This window comes from Aquila chrysaetos, chromosome 9, assembly GCF_900496995.4.
Source record: "Aquila chrysaetos chrysaetos chromosome 9, bAquChr1.4, whole genome shotgun sequence".
In the NCBI taxonomy this organism is placed as follows: Eukaryota; Metazoa; Chordata; class Aves; order Accipitriformes; family Accipitridae; genus Aquila; species Aquila chrysaetos.
Window position 1 is genome coordinate 28,270,028 of NC_044012.1, and position 27,488 is coordinate 28,297,515.

General features: G+C 40.3%; 1 protein-coding gene across 2 annotated transcripts; it reads left to right on the forward strand.

The window, feature by feature from the left end:
• Positions 1 to 658: 658 nt before the first annotated feature.
• On the forward strand, positions 659 to 27,093 carry SUSD2 (sushi domain containing 2). Of its 2 annotated transcripts, XM_030026397.2 has the most exons (15): positions 659 to 778; positions 3,131 to 3,335; positions 4,707 to 4,858; positions 5,355 to 5,522; positions 5,772 to 5,946; positions 7,427 to 7,628; positions 8,750 to 8,835; positions 9,450 to 9,718; positions 12,206 to 12,349; positions 13,871 to 14,026; positions 15,776 to 16,024; positions 17,141 to 17,413; positions 17,858 to 18,040; positions 22,705 to 22,795; positions 25,400 to 27,093. In XM_030026397.2, exons 1-15 carry the CDS (start codon positions 712 to 714, stop codon positions 25,479 to 25,481), a joined length of 2,502 nt encoding a protein of 833 aa, XP_029882257.2. In that variant the 5' UTR covers positions 659 to 711; the 3' UTR covers positions 25,482 to 27,093. The 2 variants fall into 2 exon arrangements, with proteins under 2 accessions (XP_029882257.2, XP_040981880.1); XM_041125946.1 differs by lacking the exon at positions 22,705 to 22,795 and having other exon boundaries at positions 669 to 778.
• The last annotated feature ends 395 nt before the right edge of the window (positions 27,094 to 27,488 follow it).

Genomic DNA, 27,488 nt, shown 5'->3' on the forward strand with positions numbered 1-27,488 from the left:
CTTGCATTCTTTCAGTATCCCTTAAAACCCGCCATCATAAAGTTCCTGTTCTGCTATTGGAACAGATAGTTACACTGCGGCTGTTACCACATCAGCTTTGCCCTACTTCCCTCTCAGAAGACCCTTGTGCTTGTGTCGGCAGGCTTCTGTAGTCCATTTCATTGCTCTAACATCATGCCACCGTTTTCAATTATACGTTCCTCAGAATCTCTTTTTACCGCTCTCATTTACAGCCCTCATGCTGGCACATACTATGCAGTAAACATGCTTTCTCAATGTCTTATTATCTCCTGAACAAAACTGTACTGTCAGCATGTATTCTTTATTGTTCTCCTTACTGATAACTGGTTTTAATTCCTCCAATAAAATTAAAACATACCCATTGTGCCAATGACCCCATGGTCTTGAACTTTGGAGCAGAAATGTTTGCAAAAACAACACACATCTCCTTCCATTTCTGAAAAACGTAACTATTAAAATAATGTGTAGGAGTTCTACTGACTACCTCCCCCACCCCCTCCATCTTTTCCTGAATCAGAGATGACCTCTGAAAAGGAGCATCTCCTTCAATTTGTTTTGCTTCAGTAATTTACAACAAACCTTTGAACAGAGAATCTTGTTTATTTCTGGACACATGTTTCTATAAAAGGCTTTTCCCAGACAGGCTCAAAGGCTATTACAATCAGCCATCCTGAATCATCTGGACAAATTATGAAATTCATTGGCATAGATGTTTCTTTCTTCATTCTCTTCACCCTCACTGGTCTTTGGAATGCAGGTGAGTGACTTTCAAAAATTTTGCTGCTTTTAACAACAAACTTTTTTGACTTCTGAACTTCAGGATACACACCTCAGTAACAAATTACTGACACCATTTGTACAAGCTAAAGCAAAGGCACACAAGCTGGCTTTTGCCGACATGGTGTCATTTTCAACCGCTTCCTCTGTAATTTCCAGTAGGACAGTGGATCTTTTCTGTAAGTAAGCAGTCTGGAGAACGCAGTAAATATTTTTAAAGACACATAACAACTTTCTAGTTCCTTATATTGAACAAGCATTTCTACCTCCATCATAAGTAGGTTTTCTGGTATAGAGTGAAGGCTGACTTTTATTTCTGACTCCCTACTGTTCCTGTTCTTTCCTGCCACACACCCACATATTATCCCAGGATAAAGGAGGAAGGCCAGCAGAGAGAGAAAAATAGAGGTTTTACTAACTTTTCCTTTTCTTGGTCTCTCCATCCTACCAAAAAAAACAAACAGCCCTCCCTGTCGCCCCCCACCCCATACACAAAACAACACTCAGCGACATTTTCTGCTCATTTTGACAGAAGCTGACATACCTGGAACTGCAAGCAATTCCTCTTCAGTCCCACAAGTGGTGACTGTAAATTCTTCCTCCCCTAGTCTTGCTCATACATTGTTAACGGCCTTTGAGGAGTAGGTGAATCCGGCAGCTTTTGGGACGCAGTAGATTTCTCCTTCCTAAACCACTAGAGTCAGATCTGCTGTACTCTCAGATTCAGGAAATTCCTCCTGTATCAGTCCCACAGATGTGGATACTGCTGCTCCCGTTTGTAAGTACAGCCAGTATGGAGGCTGAGCCTCTATTGCCAAGAGGCAGATACACATACTACACCCACCCCATTAACACAGCCAGCCACACGGGCTAACACAGAGCAGTGCTTTTACTGGCATCCAGATAAACACAGACAGCACTCCCATAAACCTGCACACCACCCAGTTCTGTTCCTCCTCTCCAGCTGATCACAATGGAAGGTCACTAGCAAAAACACAAACACACCCTTTCTCTCCAGATTCACAGACCCACCACATTCACAGATACCTTGCATGCTAGCACAGGCTTTAAATTTGCCTATATTGGATAAGCCCATGGTCAACAGCTCAGACCTTGGGTCTTTCCAAGTGTGGGTCTCCTACTGACTGTCTAGTTCATCCTGAAGTTCACTTAGGATTACAACATGTGCGCGTGCATGTGCACACACAAGACAGCGAGGTGATACAGAAAATAGCAGGATTTAATAAAATGGCTATGGTGATCAGGTGCTGCAGGGCTCAGGCAAAGAAAGTGCTGACCAACAGCTTGTTTATGGCTCCTTTTATGTTCCCTTCTCTCCATTTTCCCATGCTTGTTCTTCACAGTCCACCTTGACCCCTCTGTTTTTTTTTGCTTGTGACCTCCCAAATAAGCAACTGTCCTCTAATTACTTCTTCATCATTGGTCCCAATTTTGCTACATCCATGTCCAAATTTAGAATTTCTGATACTTACCTAGGTCATCTCAGCATTGCACGGTATTACTGATAGAGTTAGCCAAGCAGTGTTGCTCTTGCAGGATTACACCCCTCAAAAGGTTCTCGGTGCTCCCAGTTGTCTGTGCAACTTGTCCGTCTCACTTCACTCCCCCTTAACTGTTTGTGAAATCCAGCTGTTCGTCACGGTGTTACTGTAACATCTGTCAACTTCTCACTGTTTTATTTGTTGAGCAATTTTTCATGTCATGTCCAGTAATTACTCGTGGTCTGTTCAGCTAGACCTAGTCATCTCAACAAGGGCCTAGTCATCTGTCTGTGTACCTAGTCATCTCAACAGCTACCTTGTTAAGGCTAGACTCAAATAAAATGCACAAAAGAAAGAAATTTCAGTAGCTTTTCATAATCTCATGTTGGAGCGCACTTTGTCACTAATGTTAGCTTTCCATTCATCCAAGAGTGCTAGCCTTCTATTCTCGTTGATTCCCATGCAGGGTTGACAGTGACGGGACCCCATTTTGGTTTGCTTAAGACCTGCTCTCAGAAATAAATGCAATTAGTGACACTCACCGAGGGGCTGCTCTGGAGATTTATCTTTCCTTTAGATGTAAAAATACCTATGGAGTCAGTGAAATTATGTACTGGCTGGGAGGTAAATAAGTGTATTTTTCTATTCAAAACGGAGCAACCTTAATATGCAGGTGATTACAGCCTTCAGCTAAATACATTCCTAAACTGAGATAACCAGCCTACTTCATTTATTTACAGTAGTCCTTTAGATGGTGTACTTCTGTTTCAGAGAACATCCAGAAGAGTTCAAGAACATTCCTGACTATGTTTTTTATTTCCTTTAACAAGGAGGTCAAGACTCTTGCTCACACCAATGTGGGGAGCTGCTTGGTACCTGTTCTTGCCAGGTGACGTGCCAGTCCTTGGGGATTTGCTGTCCTGATTATAAAGAATTTTGTCTTCAAATTTCTCCATACTCAGGATCTCTGATGGGAGGAAAAGTCTTTTTGATTGAAAATACAGCTCTTAATGCCTCTTCTGTGCTAACGTGCAGGTGGGCCATAATTTTATATTTCTCTGCCAAGGAGGTGAACTTCTAATCTCACTTTCTGACAGTACGTAATTACCACAAAACTAGACTAGTCTACACAGGAGTGAAAACTTAATTTGTAAAGTTGTCCGAATCCTGAAACATGGAAATGTTCTGCTAACCCTCGCCTTCAAGTATACATGTTGTCTGTATTTCTGTACAGGATCATTTCATTTTGGTGGAGTTAATGTGTAATGCAATCATTACTCTGCTAGTTCTTCCCTTAACATATCAAAACAGTGACTTTTCTAAAAGAGTTTCCTTTTGGGGCTCTTTATTGTCAATATCTTTTTAGCATTTCCATTTTGTGAAAAAGAAGTATTCATTTCTTAATCTGAATGAGAAAGCAATGAGAAAGAAATGTATGTAGGACACCTTGTCTTTTTCCTGTAAGACAAAGCTGTGGATCCTAAGCATGTCAGCCTGTATCACACTTAGGTACCTGTGTCACACATGCAATCCATATGGTACACTGAATTTTACTGACCCCGATATCCTGACATTCTTTCCACAGAAGGTTCTGAGTGAGATTTTGGAGTCCTTCCCATCTGGATAGCAGCACCTGAAAAGGTTTTTAGTTCTTCATTGGGAAAACCCTTGACCCAGGCATTCATTCTGTAGAACACAACTGTGTACTTTGAATTACCTGCATAGTTGCATTATCATAGCCAATACAAACTTTGGTGCAGACAAGCAAAGGTACTACTTCCTGGCAGGCCCCAACTCCCTACAGTACTTGGAGTAGCTATGCAGTCACCATACATCAATCCTGAAGAGTCACGGGTGGGATTATACTTCAGCGCACTGGGCAAGAGCCCTAACTGGAAGCAGATGGTTAAATAATGAGCAATGAATTCTGAGTTAATCTTTGCGACAGAAATTCTAGAACAGCATGAAATAACTTGTGTTGTATTCACAGGACTTACCAGCAAAAAAAACCCCACAAAACCAGAAATTTGCAATGCCTGCATATCATTGTCAATGTTAGCCACCCTGTAATCCTATCAATGTTATAGCATCACCCTTGCCTTCCTGCTGTCCCTTTGTTATTTGTTGCTAATTTATCGCACCCCCCTCCCGCAGTGATTAAATAGTAAATCTAAGGCTTGCAGATTGCTGTGTATTTGTGCAGTGCACAGCAGAATCCACACTGGTGTAATAAGCACAAAGTACACACAAATTTTTCCAGTTTATATTCACTGCTACAAGCGAAACAGCCACGGGACTTGGAATGATCTACACATGACACAAGGCTGCTTAATGAAACACAACTGAGACATTCAGAATTTTCCTGCTCTCGATGGCAACACTGAAAAGTGTTTTCAACATCAACAGGTTCAAGCAGAAAATCAAAACCAGTGGCTATGTTGCTAAGGATGGAAAAGCCCACTGCATCTCCCCATTGCTGTATGAGACTGGTTTCATCCCTTTTGAAGTTTCTACAGATGATGGGCTGACTTTTCCATACTCTGGAACTTGGTTATCAGGTTATTTACTTAAATCTACAGTATCCCTCTTCTTTCTATATTCTTCCTCCATGGATGCAAGTTTATATAAGCCTTTCCCTTTTGATCACTTTTCTTCTTCCTTAACAGGCTGTTTGGCCTCAGACAACTCATACTTGCTGCCCTCATGTTAATTTGTATTTTGAGAGATGAACTTCCACAGGAATTGAGTTCTGCTGCTATACAGTCATTAAGTCATAAAAAGTCCTGCTTAAAAATGAGGTTGACCAAAACAGTTCCCTTTTTGTAGCTACTTCTATCAAAAAATAACTGCATCGTGGTGTTGTAATCTAAGGACTACAGACATTAGTAAGGGTTGAGTTCTCTCAGCTTCAGCTTACTCTTTTTATATCATGCATCCTGTTAGAAAACATACACAGGGGAAATACTGCTAAATCTTAAATAATATAGTGGCACCTCTTCAGAGCTATGCAAAGCAGAAATGTCATTAATCCTTTTTTTCTGTTCTGTAATACAGTACATCACAGCAAAATTTCAGATGGAGAAAAATGCACATTGGTAAATGAGACAAAATGGCAATACTATGGCACCCCCAACACTGATGGAAACTTAACTCTTACCTGGACACACCAGGCACTTGCAGCAACCCGCATCAACATAGAAGTCTGGGGATACCAGGAAACAGGTGAAGTGAGACTTCCTCTACCTGCACACAAGCAGTCATCACAGATGTAACCTACATGCAGAGCTCTGTACAGCATGCGATCACTTTCACTGAGGCCTCAAGAAGACATCTGCAAGTATAAATAACTCATGACAATAATGTCAGCTTGTCCTCTTTGTTTACATATGGGTGGAGACATCTAATTTCAATCTTGTGGTAATTGTTCTTTTCCAGCATCCAAAACTATTTTCTTCCTCCTCTGTATGACAGGTGACAGTTACTCTGAAAACTGGTTGGCCGAATGGAAATATCTTTATACTTTGGCAAGAGAAATCCCCAATATTGGGAAATTTTCTTTCATTCCTGTACCTGCTAAAGGAAATTACAGTACATGGGACTTTGGAATTTTGAGAATTACACCCAGCAGCTATTCTGATGGGCAAAGGCAAGTACATCACAACATTCATTGATCATAGGTACCTTATTATTGCTTCCTGTATTAAAGCTGCTGTCTCCTTTGACATTTAAAACAGGGACTCAGGCTCCATTTCACATGAACAAATGGGGAGAAAATTGGAAGGGCAAAAGTGAGAAAAACTCATGGGTCCAGATAAAGACCATTTATGAAGAAGGGCATGGGCACAGAGGAAGTGATGCAAAGGCAATTGTTCACCACCTGCCACAAGCAGACCAATGCCCAGTCAGTCACCCAGTAAGGGCTGCTTTGCAAAAATTCCCCCACAGTATTATCGCTAAGCATGATGGTCTATGGCATGGAACATACCTTTGGTCAATTTGGGTCAGCTGTCATGGCTGTGTTGCCTCCTAGCCTCTTGCCAAACCCTATCCTGCTCCCTGGGGCTGGCATGAGAATCAGAGGCGGCCTTGACACTGTGCAAGCACTGTTCGGCAATAGCTAAAACATTGGTGTGTTATCAGCACTGTTTTGGTCACAAATCTAAAACATGGCACCATACAGGCTGTTATGAAAAAAATTACTCCACCCCAGCAAAACCCAGTACCCTCGGCAAACTAGGACCTGCTGATTTCTTCTGTCACAACTGTAAAGGAGGGCCTGATTGTGGGACTTTTGTCACTACAGCCACAGCCCTTCCTCTGAATTTAGTTTTTTTTCTAATTTTTATGCAGGCCTTTGCATTCCTACAAATTTTATGCCCACTTCCTTTTATTTCACTGCATATTTCCCCATGATTTTTGGTGATTTACCTCTGTGAGTGCCCCATAGCTTGCATAGACATTCCTTTATAATGCTTCCACATGTCTGCAATTTTTGATGTAGATGGTGTAGCCCTTGTGAATATATAAATGCCACCTCTTCAGCGTTAGAACATATTATTAATACATCAGAACCTTTTTCAGCATTTAGGAGTCACTACCCATGGAAGGCTAAACTTTTCACTTTCTAGAGGGTTTTTTTATTACACTTCATGTATGTTATTTTTTCACGGGTGGAAAGCAGAGTAGCCTTAGAACATTTCAAGGATTCTGAATGGTTTCTCCCCATCTATTGCCATCGGGCCTGATACTACTGGGGCACAGGTTTAGGTTTTGTTAGAGAATCCAGACTTTCTTCATTCTGGCCTAAATGGAACTACGATGTGATAAGGCATGAATAGAAAACCTGTGTGTAAGAAGATCCACGTAAGTCAGAATCACAAATGCTAAAATGTATTCTGATTATTGCATACTTGCTGCATGATGTCATGTCACCTTCTAAATTAGGAAAATTTTGTATTGCTGTAACTTTTTGCAGGAAAACAAAAGCAGTGGCCTTTGTAATGAAATAACAACTTGCAAGTTAAAAGATTCTTCGTAATTATAGTTAGTGATTAAGACACAGTGTTACTGTCAAAACAGTGCTTGTTCAGCTATCAGATCTATTTTTTGGCTTTTTTTTTTTCCAGCAACATTCCATCAGTCTGGAGCAGAGAGCATGCATTGGCTTGGCACCTTGGTAAAGACTTCAGAAATGACCCAAATGCATGGGCAACTGCAAAATGTATGGAATGGGACAGAAAGGAAGAGAAGCTTCCAAACTTCATGGAAGAAATTATAGATTGCCCTTGCACCTTGGCACAGGCAAGAGCTGACACTGGCAGATTCCATGTAAGTTATTAATCAATCCGTCTGGCTTATTACGGTTCCGAGTAGAAGCTTAGGGAATGCCATACTCCCTACACACCCCTGTTGCCTCTCTAAAAGTCATTACAAGGAAATGAAATTACATTTAAATTTGCACAAGTAACATGTCAAATGGCAGAGGCAGATATAGCTTATCCAGGTAGTATGAATAAAAAAAGTGCCTGTAGGACAGCAGATGGAAATCACCTTCCAACAGGGAATTAAGACAGTAGTTCCAGTGGCAGACAGAAAACACTCAGGGAGGGCAGTGAACTCTGTGGAGCTAGGAGCAGGGATGACTTCTCTGAGATCCTACAAGATGGCAGCTTGTGTTTGTAGGCAATATCCCATGCTGGAAGAAGCAGGCCATGTTTCTGCCTAGTATATCATAATTTGCTGCAAACACTTCCGCCTTGTACTTCAGAGCTCAGGTCCACAGCCGTAATCCATTATTATTTCCTGTCCCCTGCTTCCTTCCTCCTTCTCAGCTTCACTGTTAACAAGCAACTGACAAAAGCTAAGAAATCAATTGCCATTTAGTCTATGCTTCCACTTACAATGCTGATCTGAGGACCAGATAGGGTAACTTAATCTCCTATTTACGATACCAAAGGGTGGCGGTGTGTTTATACATATTTAAAAAAAAAAAAAAAAAAAAAAGGTTAGGTAATTTTTGTTACTATCCTTTCCTGGTTATGAAGCTCCAAACATGATGTGTATTTTATATGATACATTTAAAAGCACATGAAAAAAAAAAATAGATCTACTGCACTGCCTCTGTCTAAGAACATAGGACAAAAGTTAAGTTTCGTCTGGTATGATCCATATTTGCTATGCAAATATGAATTCCCCATCTAGCTGCATCTGTTCTTCAAGGTCTGTGTAATAGACTACAAAATGCTCAGGTTAGATTAACATGTTGCTCCAATCACTTCAGTATTAAATTCACTGTTTTTCCTATCATGCCGTGCTACTCAACACACAGCCGCAAACAGTTCATTTAGACTTTACACATACGTTGGAGACAAAGGGTGGGGAGAGGACCTAAAAATAGAAAGGACAATGGGGAAATAGCCCCATTAAGCATGAGCATTGATCTTTTTCAGACAGATTATGGCTGTGACATTGAAAAGGGGAGTGTGTGTACTTATCACCCTGGTGCTGTGCATTGTGTAAGAGCCATTCAAGCCAGGTAAAGAAAATTTTTTAAAACTACATTTTTTTTATTACTTGTTCCACCTTAGAGATAGCAGTGTCACAGAAATCAAAAAGGTCTCTTGACTCTCAACTCTCAGGGTCATAGCAGCCATTGCTTCCCTCTTATTTATGTATTGGTCCTCATTGCTGAGATGAAGTTAAGGCCTTAGATTTAATAAACAATTAATTGCACTGTGCTAAAATTTAGGATACCTAAACAAGTGCTAATGTCTAAAAGGGATTTGATTAGGCCTAATTAAGCCTTTCCTGTATTGGTCTCCTTAAGTTCAACAAGTTATTCTTTGCACTCTTTCTATCAGAACAATTTTAAAGAGTGCTATGTCCGTATAGCTATGATGCCTACAGAACTTCCAAAATGCCTTGGTTAAAAATCCCTCCCTCCCTATCCCTAATCTGGTCTAATTTATAAGAACAGAGTGGGGGCAAAGGGGGATGTTTAACTGGGAGGTATCATCTCTGGACATCATATAAAACTTGGCAACCAAAACATTTAGCTATATCCATAAAAAGGCAATAGGTGATCTCTAAATATGAATGGACTTCACAGAGCTGAACAATGACTTTCTTCTCACTGTTCTTCTCAACCAGTCCCCAGTATGCGGCAGGACAGCAGTGTTGCTATGACTCGACAGGGAGCCAAATCCTCACGCATGACTCCACAGCAGGCAGCACACCTGATAGAGGCCATGACTGGGGTTCACCACCTTTCATGAAGCCTCCCCGGATACCTGGCTTTTCCCATTGGCTTTATGATGTCATCAGCTTCTATTACTGCTGCCTGTGGTCTGATAATTGTCATTTCTATATGAAAAAGCGGCCCTCCAGCGACTGCAGGATGTATCATCCGCCTCGAGCTGGTAAGGGCTTCAGAATTCCATTACCGAGTGTAGCTTTTTGATACAGTGTTGGCTTTTAGAATATTTGTATATGTATGTATGTCAGGTGACAATACAATGTCCCATGGCAAATTTCCAGGGAAGGTTTCTATTGATCTATCAGTGGCAAAATCTGTATGCGGTTTTTAATTGTCCTGCCAGATTTTTCTGCCGTTGTGTATCTCATTAACGCCTGCAACCTAAATAGCCAAAGTTTAGTAGTCAATGTCCATGACTTCCTATAATCAGTGGCACTTTCTCAGAAAGAAGATGGTTAGGGATGGTTAATGACAACTTGGCAGTAGCTAGAAAAGCTGACATGCTGAAAAATGCTACTCATATCAATTATGGAAGTCTTACCATTTACAAGCGTGTCTACTGTCCCTGCCCCTTGCTTTTAAGTAGTAGTCCTCAAGTCTTGCCATATCTCTATTGCTGCTACATGTGTTGCCTTCTTCTGTGCTGCTGGGGTGCTGAGGTGTCCAGCAGGATTGTGGCCTCCTGTAAAGAGGGAAAGAGGCAGTGGTTTGCTTCAGGCAAAAAGGAGAAAACTGCAGAGGGCACTGAAGGAGCTAACTAGGACGTGACGTGACACAACACGAGACTTTCCCAGGAGTAGCAATAGCAGATAGTGAAAGTCTTTCCTGATTTCCCCCATCAAATTTGCCTGTCTGGAAGCAACAAAGGAATAGGGAGCTGGGAGCCAAGAGTGATAAGGTTGGAAGGGCAAGGTCCTTGCCAGCCCATGGCCCAGTCCCGAGCGAGGCAAGCAGGATGGATACAGTGATGGCAGCAGCAGTCAGTCAAGAGTCCAGATCTCCAGTTGAGTTTGTGGTGACGAGGCAGGTCCGAAGGAAAGCTAAAAAGTCAGTCTGATGGACAGGGTCAAAGATCTGGTCCAGTAATGGTAACCAGAGCAAGACACAGTCCAGCAATTGTCAGGCAAGTCCATAGTGACGAGGCATGTCAAGCCAGAAACTCAGTCGCAGGTCTGTGTGCAGATCATCAGGGTTCATGGCCAGGCACAGGCGTGGCTGTGTTGAAGATGGAAATAGGTACACCTATGACATAGCTCAGGCAGGGACTGAAGGCCCAGGCCCGAGCTTAGACAGAGCCCATGGACAGAGCATGTAGGTAGAGGGCCCAGCGAGACTGGGCAATGCAATTAAGGCCTGTGAGTGTGCTCAGGGCCCTGACAGTTCTACTACGGGACAGAAAGGCCTCTCTTAAGCAAGGACATGTTGATGAGGGATGTGAAGCACACGGTCTTGCAAAAAGATTCCCAAACATACTTATGCCATTACGTCCATATCTCAAACATGACAAAAATCCATCATGCAGCTCTCACTAAGCACTGCAGATGCTCGTCTTTCTCCTAGAAAGTATATGCCAAACTGCCTGTGCTACAGCACAGCCAGGAGAGTGTTCATTAACCTTGTGCAAGTCTAAGCATCTGAGAAAACAAACCCTCAAATGCCACAGAAGCCTCTGCAAAGATCTTAATGCTAAATGCTTCTCAGAGCATGCCAAAGACGGATGCGGTGCAAAATCAGCTCAAGCAAAAAAAGTCACCTACCTTGGTACTTATAGAACTCTCCTGGAACACGGGATGCTGGGCTTAAACACCTCAACTTCCTGATATGGAGAAATTACTTGAACATATCACTCAGGGCAGGCCTTCTTTGCTGTGATTTTCTGTTGTGAGTGTTCATTTGCTACATGCATTTTGGTCTGAAAATCCAAAGTGAATGCACTGACTGCTGAGGAGAAGAAAAAAATGGCCTTCTTTCCCTTGGTCTAATGAACCTGATTTATGGAGGGGACTCTTTCTCTGGGGAAAGATTGAGAGAGGCAACGATCCCAAAACACTTAATAATCAGGCAGATAAGGACCTACCTGTCACATAGATGTCCTTAGTTGTTGAAAGTCATATCTCAGATAAGATGACATAACTTCAACTTTTTTTGCTGGAGCGGAGAGGGGCCTTCTGACCTCTTAATGATCTAAAAGGCAAAACCAAGGATATCTGCTGAACTCCAGGGAGGTTTTGGGGCTGAGGATCACTGCCATCTCTCTCTGTTCAGGCCAGAGGAGACTTCAAAATCCCATCCCATTTCTTTGACTACAAAGACTACTTCCAGCTACATTTGTAAGTGCCCTGGTAGGGGGTCTACCAGGTAAGCATTGCTGCCCATAACAGCCTTTTAAAGTGCAGCCCTAAATGTTGGCCAGTGAAGATGAGAGTAACTGGAATGACATTTCTCATTGTTCGCACAGTGCTGTTCAAGGTTGCCATGGCTGTTCCTCATGTCACATTTACCATGGAATGGCCTTGCATTTTTTCCCTTGTTTAAATGCCATTCTTTGGATCACCACAATGAGATTTTCTTTTTCTTGTGAACCTAAGATGAGGAGTGATGATTTGTGGGTTTTGCTTGTTCTTATTTCTCTTTTCGCTTTGAAAAACAGCATCTGCTTTTGGGGATCCTCACTTCTTTACATTTGATGGTCTGAACTTCACCTTCAAAGGCCAAGGAGAATACACGTTGGTAGAGTCTGATCTCACATCCCTAAGAGTGCAAGGGAGGACACAGCAGGCACACTTTCCCAATGGTGAGTTGGTAAGAGAGGAAGCAGTGATGACAAATAACTTCTGAGGTTGCTTGATTTGCACTTTACAGAATTCCTCCTATCTTCTCTCATATTCTTCTTTTTTGGCCATTTGTGAAAGGTCAATGTTTTGAAGCTAATCAGAAGGCAGACAAAATGTTCAGGAAAAAAATAACTTCCTAATCAAAGATTATTTGCTAGTTTTATTGCGTATGAGTAATGGGAGTGTAAGGATTTCTGTTGTGTTCAAGAGCTCAAGGAAACAATTCTCATTTCTCTCCATGTCCATTTCCATCTGTAAGGAAACATAAGGTCAGTTCTAGGAATCAGTCAATAGGCATAGCTCCCAGCTGATGCATTTTGATAGTACTGTAGCTGAAAATTAATAGAAAGCAGGTAAGTGTATGCCCTGCTTTATTTTCTTTCTGTGTTAGGTGTATATGCATGCATGTGTTGACAGAGCAAAAATGTCCCAGAAGGAGCTGAGAAAACATACTTTGGATGGGGAAAAAATTCTTTCTAAGCACCTCAAGCTAGCAGAAAAGCACAGAATGTTTGGTGAGAAGTTCGTTAAGGGGGTCATTTTTTTATTCAAAGGGCCCGGTTGTCCTGGTCTTTTGGCTTGTTGTAAAACGAAACCTAGGGCAGAAGAAGCTTTCTGCAGGTACCTGTGGCCTTCATCATTTGAATGGGTAGTTTGCAAACCAGCCTGTAAGGAGGAGATTGTCATATATCTGCACTTTAAAATGAGGGGAAAATAGAGTATGAAACAGCAGAATGGGATTGTGTTTTTCACAACAACCTGAAAAGCCTTATGTCAGGTACTTTAGTCTATGCTTTTCCTGTGCCTGCTGCGGTGTGTAAAATAGCAGGCTTGCTTCAGGAAAGAATATTCCAGCTGGCCTCAGGGATGCACTTCAAGGATTTGGTACTTCTGGTAGAATTATAAGGATGGACTAAAAATTGTCTGTGCACTTCAGCACCCATGTAGATGTGAATGCTTACACTGAATATCACATTGGATAGGATGGAAATTTTCAAGGAAATATTTTGCCCTTGAAAGATTTTACTGTGTTTGTGGTAGTAGTGGCATGAGTCACTGAGCAATTCATTCTGAAGATCAGTTTCTTAAATTTTTGTTCACTCTGTTTCCTTTTTCTGCCATGGCCTCCCTGAAATTATCTTCGATTCTCCCAGGCCTTACTCACAGGACCGAATGTGCAAGAAGGAGATCAACCAGTCTTCTTACATAGCTCAGCCACTGCCATTGGGATAAAGAATTTAGAATTTCCAGACTTTTTTAGCATTAAGCATTCTGCTTTCAATATACTACACCGGTAGGAGACTTATACTGTGGGTTTTTATGTGACCTATATGCTTAGCAATTCCCTCAAATATAAATAATCATATTTAATTATTTTTAGGAAATACCTTAGGGGTTTTTTTGCTTGTATCATTATAACCTTCCATATTTACTTTATATCATGTTGGGTATTTTGGGGGTTGGGTTTTTTTATTTGGAAGGAACTGGGGCTCAGGTGACAGGCTTGTCTGCAGTGGCCATGCAGGAGAACAACTCTGATGTGATTGAAGTACGCTACTCGGAGGATTTGAATCTGGAGGTCCTGTTGAACCAGAAGATTGTCAGCTTCTCTGAGCAAAGTTGGATGGACCTGAAAGGTTAGTTACAAATATCAGCCTTGTAAGCTATTGTATTCCGATGGAGCCCATGTATAGTTAAAAATATCTCTAGAGGCACATGTTTCGACTCTCTTTTCAGTGTCCTTTTGCGAAACAGGCTGCAGGTCACTCCAAAAATTATGTAAGGAGTGAAACAAGGGACAGGCAATGCTCCAGCTCATTAGAATTTATTTTATTACATTACTTCCTTCAGTTCAGTTGCTGCCAGATTGAGGCAGAATCAGTGGTAGTGCACAGCTGGCATGGCATACCATTTCTTGGTGAAAGAAATAAAATTGAAAGCATGGGGGAGAATGCCATTTTCATCCAATCTGCCCACCCGGCCCTGTGTTTATGCTAGCCCAGTGCATGGATTCTTCTGGCCTTTGAGACTGATGACAGCTACAATATGGGTAGGAATATAGCCACCAGAATTATGGGCTACACACCTCCTTCCAAATAGCCACGGATCAAGTGTGCTACAGAGAAGCACATCGTGGCTATCTGTGTTCTCAAGGAGAGGTGTAGCAGGGAGTCATGGTTCATGTGAGCACATCACCACCTGCAACCTTCCTGCTTCTCATCAGCGTTGCTGGCAGTTAGCCTAGCTGTAACTGGAAGCACCTATGCTGTGTCCAGGAGGAGGCAGAGTCATCTGATTTGCCAGTAGGCTGGATGGTGGCACATTCTCCTCTCCCAAAATGTCCAAATAACATAAATGACAACCTTTACCAACACCTGGTGCTTGCCTGAACTTTCTGGGATGTGAGCGTATTACAAAGGGATGGCATGCAATCCTGGCAATGACAGTGAAGTGTTTTAACAGGTGGCTTCAATGCCCACATCTTCTATGTCCTCTTTCAGTGGCTTGTAGAGCAATGGTTTTCCTTCTCATCGCATGGAGCGTGGATGGAATTAAAACCTCCTTACTCCACATTCTGCCTTGAACTTACTGCATCTAATGCAATGAAACCTACAAAGCAAAATGAAATATAGTGAAATATAACCAAAATATATACTAAAATATAACTGAATTTCACATTCACCTATCAGGAGCTCTCTCGATCGGTCAGATGTTATTCCTCTATTCTTCTGCCCAAAAGACTAAGAAAAGTTGACTTTTTTTCCTCCAAGGGTGTGATCATTTGATTAGTCTTTATAATAATTTGAAAAACACTCTAAACATTACTAGAATTTTAACAGTAAGCCTCCTATTCAGCGGAGGAAGTTTTCTGTGGCTAGCAACTAGTATTCCTGAAATGGCTGGAAAGTGTAATGAAGAGCAGAGGGTAGGCTACATTGACAAGGAGCTGCAGAAGCCAAGAGATGCAGGAAGGAAAAAAATAATGGAAAGGACAGTGATGGGGCTTTGAGAAGAAGCGACATTAGGGAGGTCTTGGCAAGACAGTCAAGAAGCAGAGGAAACCCGTGACCACTGAGACCAGTGCTTCCAGCTCACAGCCACTCTTTGATGTAATCATCTCATATCTTAAAGCTTCTGCTCTGGGACACTGGCAGAAGGCAGTGCAGCTTGTATCAACTGTGGGTCTTTTTCTGCTACTACTCTGTAGTAGCCATTTTACCACAGTTGTAGGTATGAAGGTGTGGCCTCCCTTTAAATGCTTCTCAGAATGAAGCCCAGAGTGGAAGGGAGGAAAAGCTTTATGAAAAATGGTTAAAACTCATGACACAACAATCTGTTCACTATGTATGACTATCTCTTTTGTCCTCTTCCTCTCATTGTTATAGGTCTCTTTCTCCATTCTACAGCTGATCAGAACATCACAGTGATGTTCTCTTCTGGGTCTGGAGTAGAAATAAGGGGAAGTGGAGGATTTCTGACCCTGACAGTTCTGCTCCCAGAGAAGTTTATGAATCACACCCAGGGTCTCTTTGGGGTAATGAATGGCAATACAGAGGATGAGTATACCTTCAAGAATAAAACCACCATGTCAGTTCATGCAAGTCCCCACCAGCTGTTTGAGTTTGGAGCTAACTGTAAGTCATTTCTCTAGTCTATTATTACATTTTCTTTACAAATTCAAAACAGTTTGTGATTTACAGACCAGCAAATGAAGTCTGTGCTAAGCAACCTATACTGGGGGAAGATAAGGGAGTAAGAGAAGTATGCCCTCCTCTACCCAAGTGGGCAATGTACCTAGCCAAATGATTGAAGATAGAACCGTGATGGAGTGTCCTGCACTTTGTTCCACTGAGAGTCAGAGCTCATATTGCACAGCATACACTTTCAGAATTCCATCTACTATGGTCAGTCAAACACAGCATCACGAGACTAAAGTGTTACAGAAGTATAGCAATAGCCAGGGTCAGCTATCTTTTTCCAGAATATTATCAATGTTTCCATCAAGTACCACACTGACAATCTGAAAAATCATTTATTAAATCGCAATTTAATAATTGTCCCTTTAAAAAAGAGGGGGGTGGTAGGGTGTGTGTGTAAAAGAATGGCTGCCTTTCATTTAATGAAAGTGATTAGGCTGGTATATCTAGCCTGCAGCATTCCTCCTGACATGATGTTAGGAGGTGGGCCAGAAACATGATGCAAAATACTCTCTGGCTACCAGTTGATCTCTGTATCAAGCACAGTGTAGCCGTACTCCAGGATTCAGATCATACTGAAAAGTGTCACTGCTCCTACTTCAGGAAGTTTCTGATCTAGCAGGATGAAAACAAAAAGCAGGGCCATGGCAGACGTGATAAATTTGGGGACATGCAGGTCAGGATTTGTGTTGCTTGTAATGTTTCATTTAGCTAGCTAGCTCTGCCTGAGGTACTTCTTTATCACCATTTTGCCAGCGGGCATCTAAAACCATCTTTATGTAAAATCATAGTTACACAATTATTTGGATCGGATTTTAAGTAGTCGATCAAACACCAGGTTAACCAAACACTATGTTTAGTGCTAAGTTAAGATGCTGCATATGAAAAGGAAAATAATTTTGAGCTGCAAGGTAGCTGTAGGGATTCATAGATCTCTTACAGCTCTAGCTACATTTATGTAAAGAAGCACTTGGATTACTAGCAGAAGGTGGTATAGGTCTGTAGGCAGTGTTACATATGAATCTCTCTCTCTTTCTTTCTCCATCTCCCAAGGGGCTCTTGAAAATGGAACTTCTCTCTTTACTTACGACACAGAGTTCTTACTGAACAACTTCTTTTATGGGGAAAAGCACAATGCTTCCTTTCAGCCCGTGTTCTTTCCTTATGAAGACCCTGCTGATCCCCTGGTGAAAGAGATGGTCTTGCTGTGTGGCTCTGACCCGTTCTGCAGATTCGATGTCCTGACAACAAGAAGCCTTCAAGTGGGAAGTTCCACAAGACTATCTCATCAGAATCACAAGCTGCTGGTAGAAAATCTAGAGCCAGGTGATACAACATTCCACAAAGCATCCATCGCTACAGTTCTTTCTAGAGGGCATCTAAATAGTTAACACTGTTCGAGGAGGCTTTGCTCAACTGTAGGTTCATGCACCTGTAAACATTCTTATTGGGAGGAATTGTCCTTGTACCAGAAAAACTCTGCACTGGTAGGATAGTTAGACAAATACAAAATAAATTTCTTTCCACTTCTTCCACTACTACACCACTGTGTAGAATCCTTATCTTCATTTTCTATGCCTTCACCTGCCTTCCTCAGACTTAAAAATTAAAAATTAAAAAAAAAAATAAACCAGAAAGTATTGTCTTCCAGTTAGCCTAAAGATCTTTGTCTTTCCATGAGTTGCCCCTAAAATGCCATTTGAATCATTGTGATGGAGATTTGCTAGTCCAAAACCAAAATACTTTAACCAGTTATGTCTCTTTTACTAGTGATCTCTTGTGGTTGGCTGGATCATCCAACCAATGGAAGAAAGAATGGAACTACCTACCTGCTGGGCTCAACCATCAGTTTCATCTGCAATCAGGGCTATGAACTCACTGGGTCAAAGGAAAGAATTTGCCAAGTGACGGGGGCCTGGTCTGGAGACACACCCAGTTGCATCCTGAGAACAGGTCTGTTTCCTTTTAAATGTTACAAATTGACATTAAAAAATCATTATCATGAACAAGGCGATCTCCGTATATGATGATGGCCCTTGACAAAAGCAACTTCTCTTACTTGGGAAGACATTGGACATAAGATCTCTGGGTTTCTAGAAGACTAATATTCAGATCTAAGTAACAGGTAGTTTATGGTGGGGTTTTTGTTTGTTTTTTTATTTCATGTATCTACTCTTTCTAAGGATTTAGGGCTACATGCTTCCCTTTCTCTAGGTTTGGCTGAAAGGAACTCATAGGCATGCTTCTTGAGTGGATGACCTAAAATAAATTTCAAACTCAGTCTTAGAAAAACAGGAAAGCATAGTACTTACTTAGCTAAAAATGATTCCGTAACACAAAAATACAAAGACTACGAAAAGAATCCTTATTTACAGCATTATTTTCAGGTAATTTTCTTATGTAAATGTAATGTTCTTTTAGCAGCTTTATAAATATATAATCTATGCATACATGCATACACATAGAGAACTAGACATTATTCAAATCCTTTAGTATATACATAATTTGAGCTATTTTTCAAGTCTAAATGATGGCATAACCCCCAGCCACTTATTGTCATCCTTCATTCTGTCATCACTAATACAGTTTTAACTTTCTTTGCAACTAACTGGGGCAAACATATATCCAGTCTGAGCCTTCTGAGGGGTGGGTTATAAAGTTACACATTATAAAATCAGTGCCTGAAGAGAAACTTTGCAGAAAAGGACCTGGGGGGCCTGTGGACACCTAGTTGTACACAAGCCAACAGTGTGTCCTTGCGGCAAAGAAGGTTCATGGTGTCCCGAGCTGCATTATGCAAAGTATTGCAAGCAGGTCAAGGGAGGTGATCCTTCCCCTCTGCTCAGCACTGGTGAGGCCACACCTGCAGTGTTCCCAGTGCTGCGTTCCTCAGCACAAGAGAGACGTGTACATGCTGGAGAGAATCCAACGAAGGGCCATGAAGATGATTAGGGAACTGGTGCATCTCTCCTACGAGAAAAGGCTGAGAGAGCTGGGGGCTGTTCAGCCTGTAGAAGAGAAGGCTCGGTGGGGGATCTTATCAATGTGTACAAATACCTGAAGGGAGGGTGCAAAGAGGATGGAGCCAGGCTCTTTTCAGTGGTGCCCAGGGACAGGACCAGAGGCAATGGGCACAAACTGAAACACAGCAGGTTCCCTCTGAACATCAGGAAGCACTTTATACTGTGAGTGTGATCGAGCACTGGCAGACAGGTTGCCCAGAGAGGTTGTAGAGTCTCCCTCACTGGAGGTATTCAAAAGCTGTCAGGACATGGTCCTGGGTAACTGACTCTGGGTGGCCCTGCTTGAACAGGGGAGTTAGACAAGATGACCTCCAGAGGTCCCTTCCCACCTCAACCGTTCTGCAATTCTGTGATTCAAGAGCAGACACAGCCCACACTTGTTGAAGGCTTCCACTCCTTTGTTCTAAAGGATTATGTTATCTCAAAACATAATGTATTATTCTATAGCCGTAAAATTATTGTGAATGATGTAATAGTTTTTAGTATAAATAACACAAATTTATTACCCCTCTTGTGTCACTACCATTAGATTATCAATTAGCCTGGGATTGTTGAATTTAGTAGCAGCTAGGCTGTCTCTATGATTTACAGGAAACTGCCCAATATTTTCTAACAGTTTCAACTTTGTTTTATTCATACACCATGTACACTCCAAATGTCCTCAAGATGGCAATATTTCAAAGCACTAGGGTGATGCAAGGCCACATGGCATGTTGAAGCACTTTTAATGCTGAGTTAATTGTCCCCAAAAGTACTCATCAAATAATTCATATCAACAGATTCTCCATTCTGAGCACCTTCTAAAGAAATGTGGAAAGTGCACGACACATCAGCAATGAATTCTTGGCCAGCTGACGCATTTCATCAGCTTCTGCAGGCCTGCACCAATTGCTTGTTCATTTCCAACTCAGTTCTGCACATTTAGTGATATTTGTGAGATGAACTGCAGTGAGTTTGGACAGCAAACTGTGGACTTTAGCATAAAAAATAATTATTGAACATTTCCACATACAAAACAGGGAGCCTTGCTTAATTTTAAATAGATGAGTGAACATTTATGGAATGTTTTCTTGGACCAGCCATTGTTAGTAATCAGTATGCAACTGATCGTGTTCACAGGGGCCAACTTCAGTAATGAAAGAGTGAATCTAGAGGTATTTCAAAACATTTCTGTTTCATATGATAGGCCAGAGCATCTGGATTACTTTAGTTTACTGTTGAAAATATGAGAGATTCAGAAGTTTAGCAGGTAATTTAGCATGCTTCATAGTTCACAGTAAGAATAGATTGTCTGTCAAAAGTCTGAGAAGAATGCAATCTTTACAAAGTAAGGCCAGATCTTAAAAAGCCAGTGGCAAAACATTTTGCCAAGCTGAAAGCTAAGAACATTTTTCCATTGCTGCCATCAACCACATACATACTGGATAGGAGCCAGTCAGTCTCAATAAGCAAACCGGATGCTGACATTTACACTAGAGAAAGGTGGGCAAAAAGCCAACGCTGAGAGATCAGAGGGAAGGAGCTAGAAGATACGCAGAGATTAACTGCATTCAGAATGATGGGGACATGCCACAGCTTTATGGAGAAGCAAACAAAAACCCCAATGTTTTCCAGCACATAGTTTCCTGATAGATGACAAAGAACAACAAGGTGTGAAAGAACTTTATCAATCTGATCGTAACAATGACCTTCCTTACTATTTGATATTTGAGGTTGTAGTTCATTTGTAATGTGAGCCAAAAATTGTTATTTTTATCAGCCTCAGGAAGATGGAGTGTGGCATTGCTGTCCACAGCAGCAGGATACTGACAATACGGACAACTGATTGAGGCAATATAACATAAAAATTAGATACACGGTTCTACATTCATTTTTTTACTGCCGTGCCCTAATAATGGCATTTGTATCTAGCCTTGTTTCTCCTTTTGCATCGTAAGATATGCTGCTGGATATCAGTCTCTGTCTGAGAAGGTTATTTTATTGAGATGTCCAAGTCTCTCCAGAGAAGATAGGCAAAACAGTCCAAAGTTCTTCTCATTTATGTCTAAACCTCTAGTATTTTTATAGCGTTGACAGATAGTACTTGCTTTCTACTAAATACATTTCCACCTCTGGTCTAAGACACAGTTCAAATTCAGTGCTGGTTTTCCTTGTGTTGATTCTGAATTCAGCATATGTACAGAAAAGGTCTTCATGTTGTCAAAATCTGTTGTTACTGAGGTCAGTTTTCTTCACCATTTTCCTCTTTACACAGCAGCTTGCTGCTGTTTCACCAAGATCCATTTTATCAAGCCCCATGACAGGAGGCCTTCTTGATGCCAGGAAAATGCTGACAAAATTAATGGACAGCACTTCCAAACTTCTGGGCGCCTGAATGGGTGACCACTGACCTAGCCACTGTGATTAGTGGTCACATTTTTACTTCCAGCATGAACTATTAAAACACACATTTTCAAATGATTTCTTTCATGCTGGTCAAGAACACAGGGCCCAGCCCTCTATTATTCTCAGCTTCCAGGGGTACTTCTTTACAGTGCAGTGCCCATTACACTTGCTGCAGTTTTGTGGCACATCAAATTCAAGCTCTGTATTGCAAATCACCAAGGTTTTTTAGTTGCTGTTTGCTTCTGTTTCTCAAAAGCTAGAATAGTTAAAATAAAAGCATGAGGATTATGAAAACTGGATAGGAAGAGAGACAGAAACAAGAAAATTGAACGTTAGTTATTTTGCAAAATCCATTTCTGTATTTGAAATTTCAAATGCAAATTATGCTGTTGGGCCTGCATATTGTTGCTTTTGAGTTTTGCTTCCTTCAATTAAAGTTTCCATGGAAATCCTCTGCTAATAATTATTTTGCTATGCTTCTAATTACAATCCCACTGCAAGTTTTGCCAGTACCACAGCAACCTCCCTTCACGGAATATCACATAGAGGAAGAAAAAGAAACCATCCAGCAAAAGCAAAAAGGAGAATCTAGTAAAATCAGAAGTAAAATGCAGCTAAAAATTATAAAGCATTAGCGATATATATACATATAGTCTGTTTGTGACAGACAATAATTTGGTGGTTTTAAGCGCAACCTGGTTTTGTCTGTCTTTTGTTTTTTTCTTCCTTCCACCCTCCCTTTTAGGTTTCATTTTTCAGGCTTAGGCTCTGTGTAAATACAGTTCTTTTTGGAAAGTTGTCAGAAATCTCATTAGTCTTCTGCACTTTTTTTCAGATGAGGATGCCAAAAAACTTTAGATCTTCTTATTATGGAATTGTTGTCTGTCTATCGTTTCCAGGACACAGGCTGCAAAACATATTAAAATCAAGAAATATAAGCCGAGATTATAAATTCAATACAAAGATTTCACAATAGAGGCAAATCACCACTGGACCAAACTGCTGAGGCCAATGGTGGGTTCTCATCACTTGGCAGAGACAGGGTACTCGCCTGTAGGGTGTAAGCCAAACAGAAGTTTTTGAGCCTTGTACAAAAGTTACTGGATGAAGGACAATTAAAAAAATTGTCACATGTGACTATATTCAAACAGATATGAAGAAATGTATCAATGTCTTCCTGTTTTATTGTGGTTGGTTTCTGTTTTTCAGATATCAAACAAGTAATTCTTCTTGGCTGTGTATTTGGAATAGTCGGTCTTGCAGTCCTGGCACGTCTAACTTTCTTATGTAGAAAGGAGAGGTAAAACTCAATTGAACTGAAAATGCAAATGAACCTGCTAAAGAAATAACAAGTATTATGACCTTTTAAATAATTTTTCTCAATGACAAAGAAATAAAAAATGATATTTTCATGCTACGATCTTTTATGAAAAACACCAAGTCTGGATAGTCCTTGCGTCCTGCTGGAAGACTATGAAGCAAAGTTGGAATTGTATTGTCAGGACACACAAACATGTGACTGATTGATTGATTGATTGATTGAGAAGGAACAGGACTCTTTGGTCAAAATAATTTATTTGTTGAGTGATAAGGCTACCTGATTAAAAGTGTTCAGTTTCAGAACAGGTGTGCTCATGATACCAATAGGTAAATTTGATGTATCATCTAAGGAATGCATTGCCTGATACTGTAACTTTCCACATATGTTTGAACATATTCCCACTTTAAGGCATGCATGAATTTGCCTAGAGAATGCTTATATGTCTCTTGTGTTAAAGAGGCGAATAGAATTGTAAAGATATATCAGTTTGCTGCCCATTCTCAGAACCTTTCTTCCACACGGAAATAAACTCACTATTACATTTTCAAAAGAAATCTCTACAAAATGTTATGTGGCTAGTAAATTACTTCTTTGAGGTTTTAGTCCTTTGTTTAAAAGGTTGTTATGATTTCATATATTCTGTATATAATTCATTCTGTTAGCCAGTGCTAACAAGACATTTAAAAAAATATATAAATTTTTGCCTCTGTGCTTTTCTAGCAAGTTCGTCATTGCAGAGACTCTTGGAACAGAACCCAGTATGATAGCTGTGTCCATAACTAAAAATACAGCCCATTGATTCTAAGCTCAAACATCAATTACCTGTGTCTATCAGAGGGTCAGAGACACTGCTAAATTTTGCCCCTTCCCTTTAAATCACATAAGCATTGTTTTCTACACTTCACAGAGAACACTCATATCCAAAACACTTTTTCTTCCTCCCCTGTACAAAAAAAAAAAGGATACTCAACACAGGGTAGATAACTGCAGCAATTAGTGTTTTTTGCATACATAAAAATGCATAGGCAAAGGATACCTCCTATATTTGCCAAATTTTACACACACCAGATTCCCACATATAAAACCAACTGGTTTAAAACACTACTATTACAGCTGCATAGACTTCTCACATTTGGGAGCAGCTTACAGAACTGCTACTCTGAACCCATCATTGTACATCAAAAACCAATTAAAAAAAGAGAATGAAGCCACCAACCCTCCTAAACTCTTGTATATTTTGCAAATCTGTAGGTAATTTTCATAGGCTATCAAAAGCTTTTAATTTATGAAAAAAAATTTGAGAGAGTTCAATAAGGTCCATAGCACTCAGCGGGGCTGTATATTTGGATAGCAATAGAGGATGCAGTCCTTTGTATAGCAGTAACAAATTTTGAACAGATAAATTTTAACTAGGGAAGGCTTATTAGACAATTATTGAATCAGGAAAGTCTGTCATCTACAGTATACTCTTCTGGATCTCAGGGTAAATATAACTCTATGACAAGTCATATGTTTTATATAAGAAGGGAAAGAAGTAGTCCTACATACTGTAGGTCTTCGAAAACTTCTGCCTCTGCACCCAACTCTGACAATCATCCAGAAAAGGACCTGCTCTCAGTGTTCACAGCTAGGACTATAATTACATAGTAAGGTAGAGTGAAGTATCTTAAAAAGCAGCACGGCCAATAGAAATATACAAAAATCCTAATCATTGAATGCTATATGCTTGTAGATTTCTTTCTCCTTTAACAAACAAACAGAAAAACAAGTAGGGGCTTTATTTTCAAGCTTTCCCCAGCCACCTTTCTATCCTAAAAGTGAAAGATAAGTGTCTCAGACAATCACATGATTCTATGAGCAGAGATTGGGTGGGGGGCTGGGGTGGGGTGTGCAGAATCACAGTATTTAGAATAAAAATTGCAGGAAATCAAAATACCAAGGTGCTCAGTAAATTGGTTTATGCTTTTCCCTCTCAGTCAGTTGTGAGTGTTGCTAGGTAGTCGCAAATGTATCTATTAATATTTTGGTGATATGTTTCTCTTAGGAAAAAAAAAAAAGGTCCAGAATTTACCACTGAATCCCAAGTTCCCTGCTCACTCAGACTTTTTTCCTCTTTTTTGTACTCAAAAGCCAACCTTCTTTCCAGACCCTTCATTATCAGTGTTTTCAAACCAGTGACATTTGCTCAGTTTCTCCTTTTGCTCCTATAATTTAGACCATCGTACTAGAAAACAGAAATCGATTGTTGCACAGGAATAATGGTAGACCTTCAGTATTCTCTAATTTCATCAAATGTTGCTCAAATAGAAGGAGTGCTACATATCCTTCAGTCACTACTTTTGGTAATTTAAATATTTTTAATCTTCAGTAGTCTATGACAGGGAAGGGATTTTGTTCCTTGGGGGAGGTATGCACTGGCATTACACAGAACTGGTACTTAAAAAATTGGTGTAACATTACTATTCCACCTAACCCAATATTCTTACCTTGATCTAAGTAATGACATTATGGCAACTACTTCAACAGTCATCTCTAGCCTTTGGGGTTTTTTCCTAAACTTTTTCTTTGTCTTTTCTTCCAAAGACACAAAGGCAACCAGAAACTTGTTTCAGAGGTTCCAGTTGTATCTGAACAAGAAACAATGAAATTCCAGAGGAGTTTTTAATGAAATACAGAAAAAGCATAGCAGAGGATTAAATCGTCCACAGCAACAAAGATAGACTTTCCAAACACAAACAATGGTTTTATATAGTATGCTATAATTTGATTTCTGCTTTCAATATAATGAGTGTTGAATTGTATGGGAAATGCTGACCAGCTTCCGGGGATTGTATCATGGCAGGCTCAGCCTAGTCTCTATCACAAGTAAAGGATAATGCTTCTGAAAGCATCAGTCTCAAAGTTATGGGCATTGGTTTCTTCTAACAGTCACATCTCTACCAGCAGAACCAGAGTTCTGAAAAAATCAAAAGAGTTCATGGTTTCTCTGCACTTTTCTTTTACTTGAAAGCCGGTAAAATGAAAAGAATCCTAGCTTACTATGCTAGCCATCATCAGAGAAACCTTTGCCTTCTCTGAGGCCATGTAAGGCTGATTTAGATAGACATGAAAGTAGATGCACAGTCAGATGGACTACTGGCAAGTCAGGTTGAATTTGCAGATTGATGGGGATTTTTTATTTGGGAGGGAGACATACTGAAGATATTTAAACACTGCATTCCTACATTTTGGCAAGTATCTGAATACAAACTCAAAGTGGCATTTTTTATTCAGTTCTGACCTAATTTTAAAAGGATATAATTGGGGGTGAGGGACAGGGAGGGGAAGTACTCAGAAAATGAAACTTTCCTTCCAGGTTAACTTCTAATGAATTTTTTACATCCATCGTTATTCAACTGCCCAATTAGAGTCCACTTTTGAAACAAAAAATCTGCTACCTGCACTGGAAATGTTCTGCAAAACTTGCATTGTTTTCCTTGAATAACTGCAACATGCAAACTGTTTCTCTTTTAATATCTAGCTGTACTACAGTGTGTTTCACTATCTTCATTAAACAGTTATTTCTGAACTACTACCTTGTACAGAATCCTTTTACCAAAAAAAAATCACCATTTGCATTTGGCTACATCCCAAAGGGTTTGTGAAGTCAGTTCTGTATTATGCAATTCTTTTCAATAGTGAAAGAATTACTAACTTTTGCAGGTTGTTTGGTCTGGTTTTCTAAGGTCTTAAATTCATAAACTACTGGAAAATTATGGTGGTTTCAAAAAGCAAGGACAAACTATGTACCAAATGTGCAGGAAAACTAAATGAGTGAAGCAGTACAGATTTTATATTATAATGGGAACAGGACAAATTGAAAGAAATGTCTCAGACCATGTAGTATCAAGTATAAAATCATTCATTACTTATTAGCTGCCGTTCCTGTTGCCATTGTTTTTGTTTGTAAACAGAGACCACAAACCACAAGCAGAAAATTACGAAATGAGAACAAGTGATCTTGGATACAATAAGTTGAAATACAAACAATTCTGTACAACAGAAAGAAAAAAATCTTGTAAAAAAAAGAACTTTGAAAGAAGACTGGGGAATGATCATTGGCAACAAACTGGCTGTCCATTGCCAGTGTGCTACAGTTCAAATAAAAAAAAAAAGTGCAACTGATTATACACGCATATCAACTGTGTGTGCAACTGATTAGTGGAGAAAGTGGGCAGTAGAATGAATGAAGGTGATTCTGCCTAGGGGTGCTGGAAGACTGAACTGGCCTTTTGGAGATACATAAGCTTGATTTTGTGAACTTTGTCATCAATAATTAAAACATTTGTGTTAAAAGTTGTGTTAAAAATTTGTGTTAAAAATTTGTAAGCTTCCTCTGTTCCAGTGTCCTTAAGGAACAGAATGCCAGACAAAATGGAATCTAAATTCAGTGAACAGGTAACACAGTGGGGTCCCAGTCCTTGGAAAGCAGAATTTTGTGGGTCATTAAATCACAAATTAGTAATGTCTCATATGCCATTAGACAGCATGTACCACAAGGAAGTGCTGCATGCACACACAATAACTTGTAAAGGAATACTAGCAGCACTTGATGTCAGTAGCTCAGACTGGAAAGGGAATATATGGAACGAATTAGAACTCTGGTCCTCCTGAAAAATTTGTATGTTAATCT

Bases quoted from the DNA above. Each gene is read 5' to 3' on its own strand.
- SUSD2 (XM_030026397.2), top strand. From the start codon at position 712: ATGAAATTCATTGGCATAGATGTTTCTTTCTTCATTCTCTTCACCCTC. The intron at 9,719-12,205 runs GTAAGGGCTTCA...TTTGAAAAACAG, and splicing joins GTATCATCCGCCTCGAGCTG to CATCTGCTTTTGGGGATCCT. The intron at 17,414-17,857 runs GTGATACAACAT...CTCTTTTACTAG, and splicing joins GGTAGAAAATCTAGAGCCAG to TGATCTCTTGTGGTTGGCTG.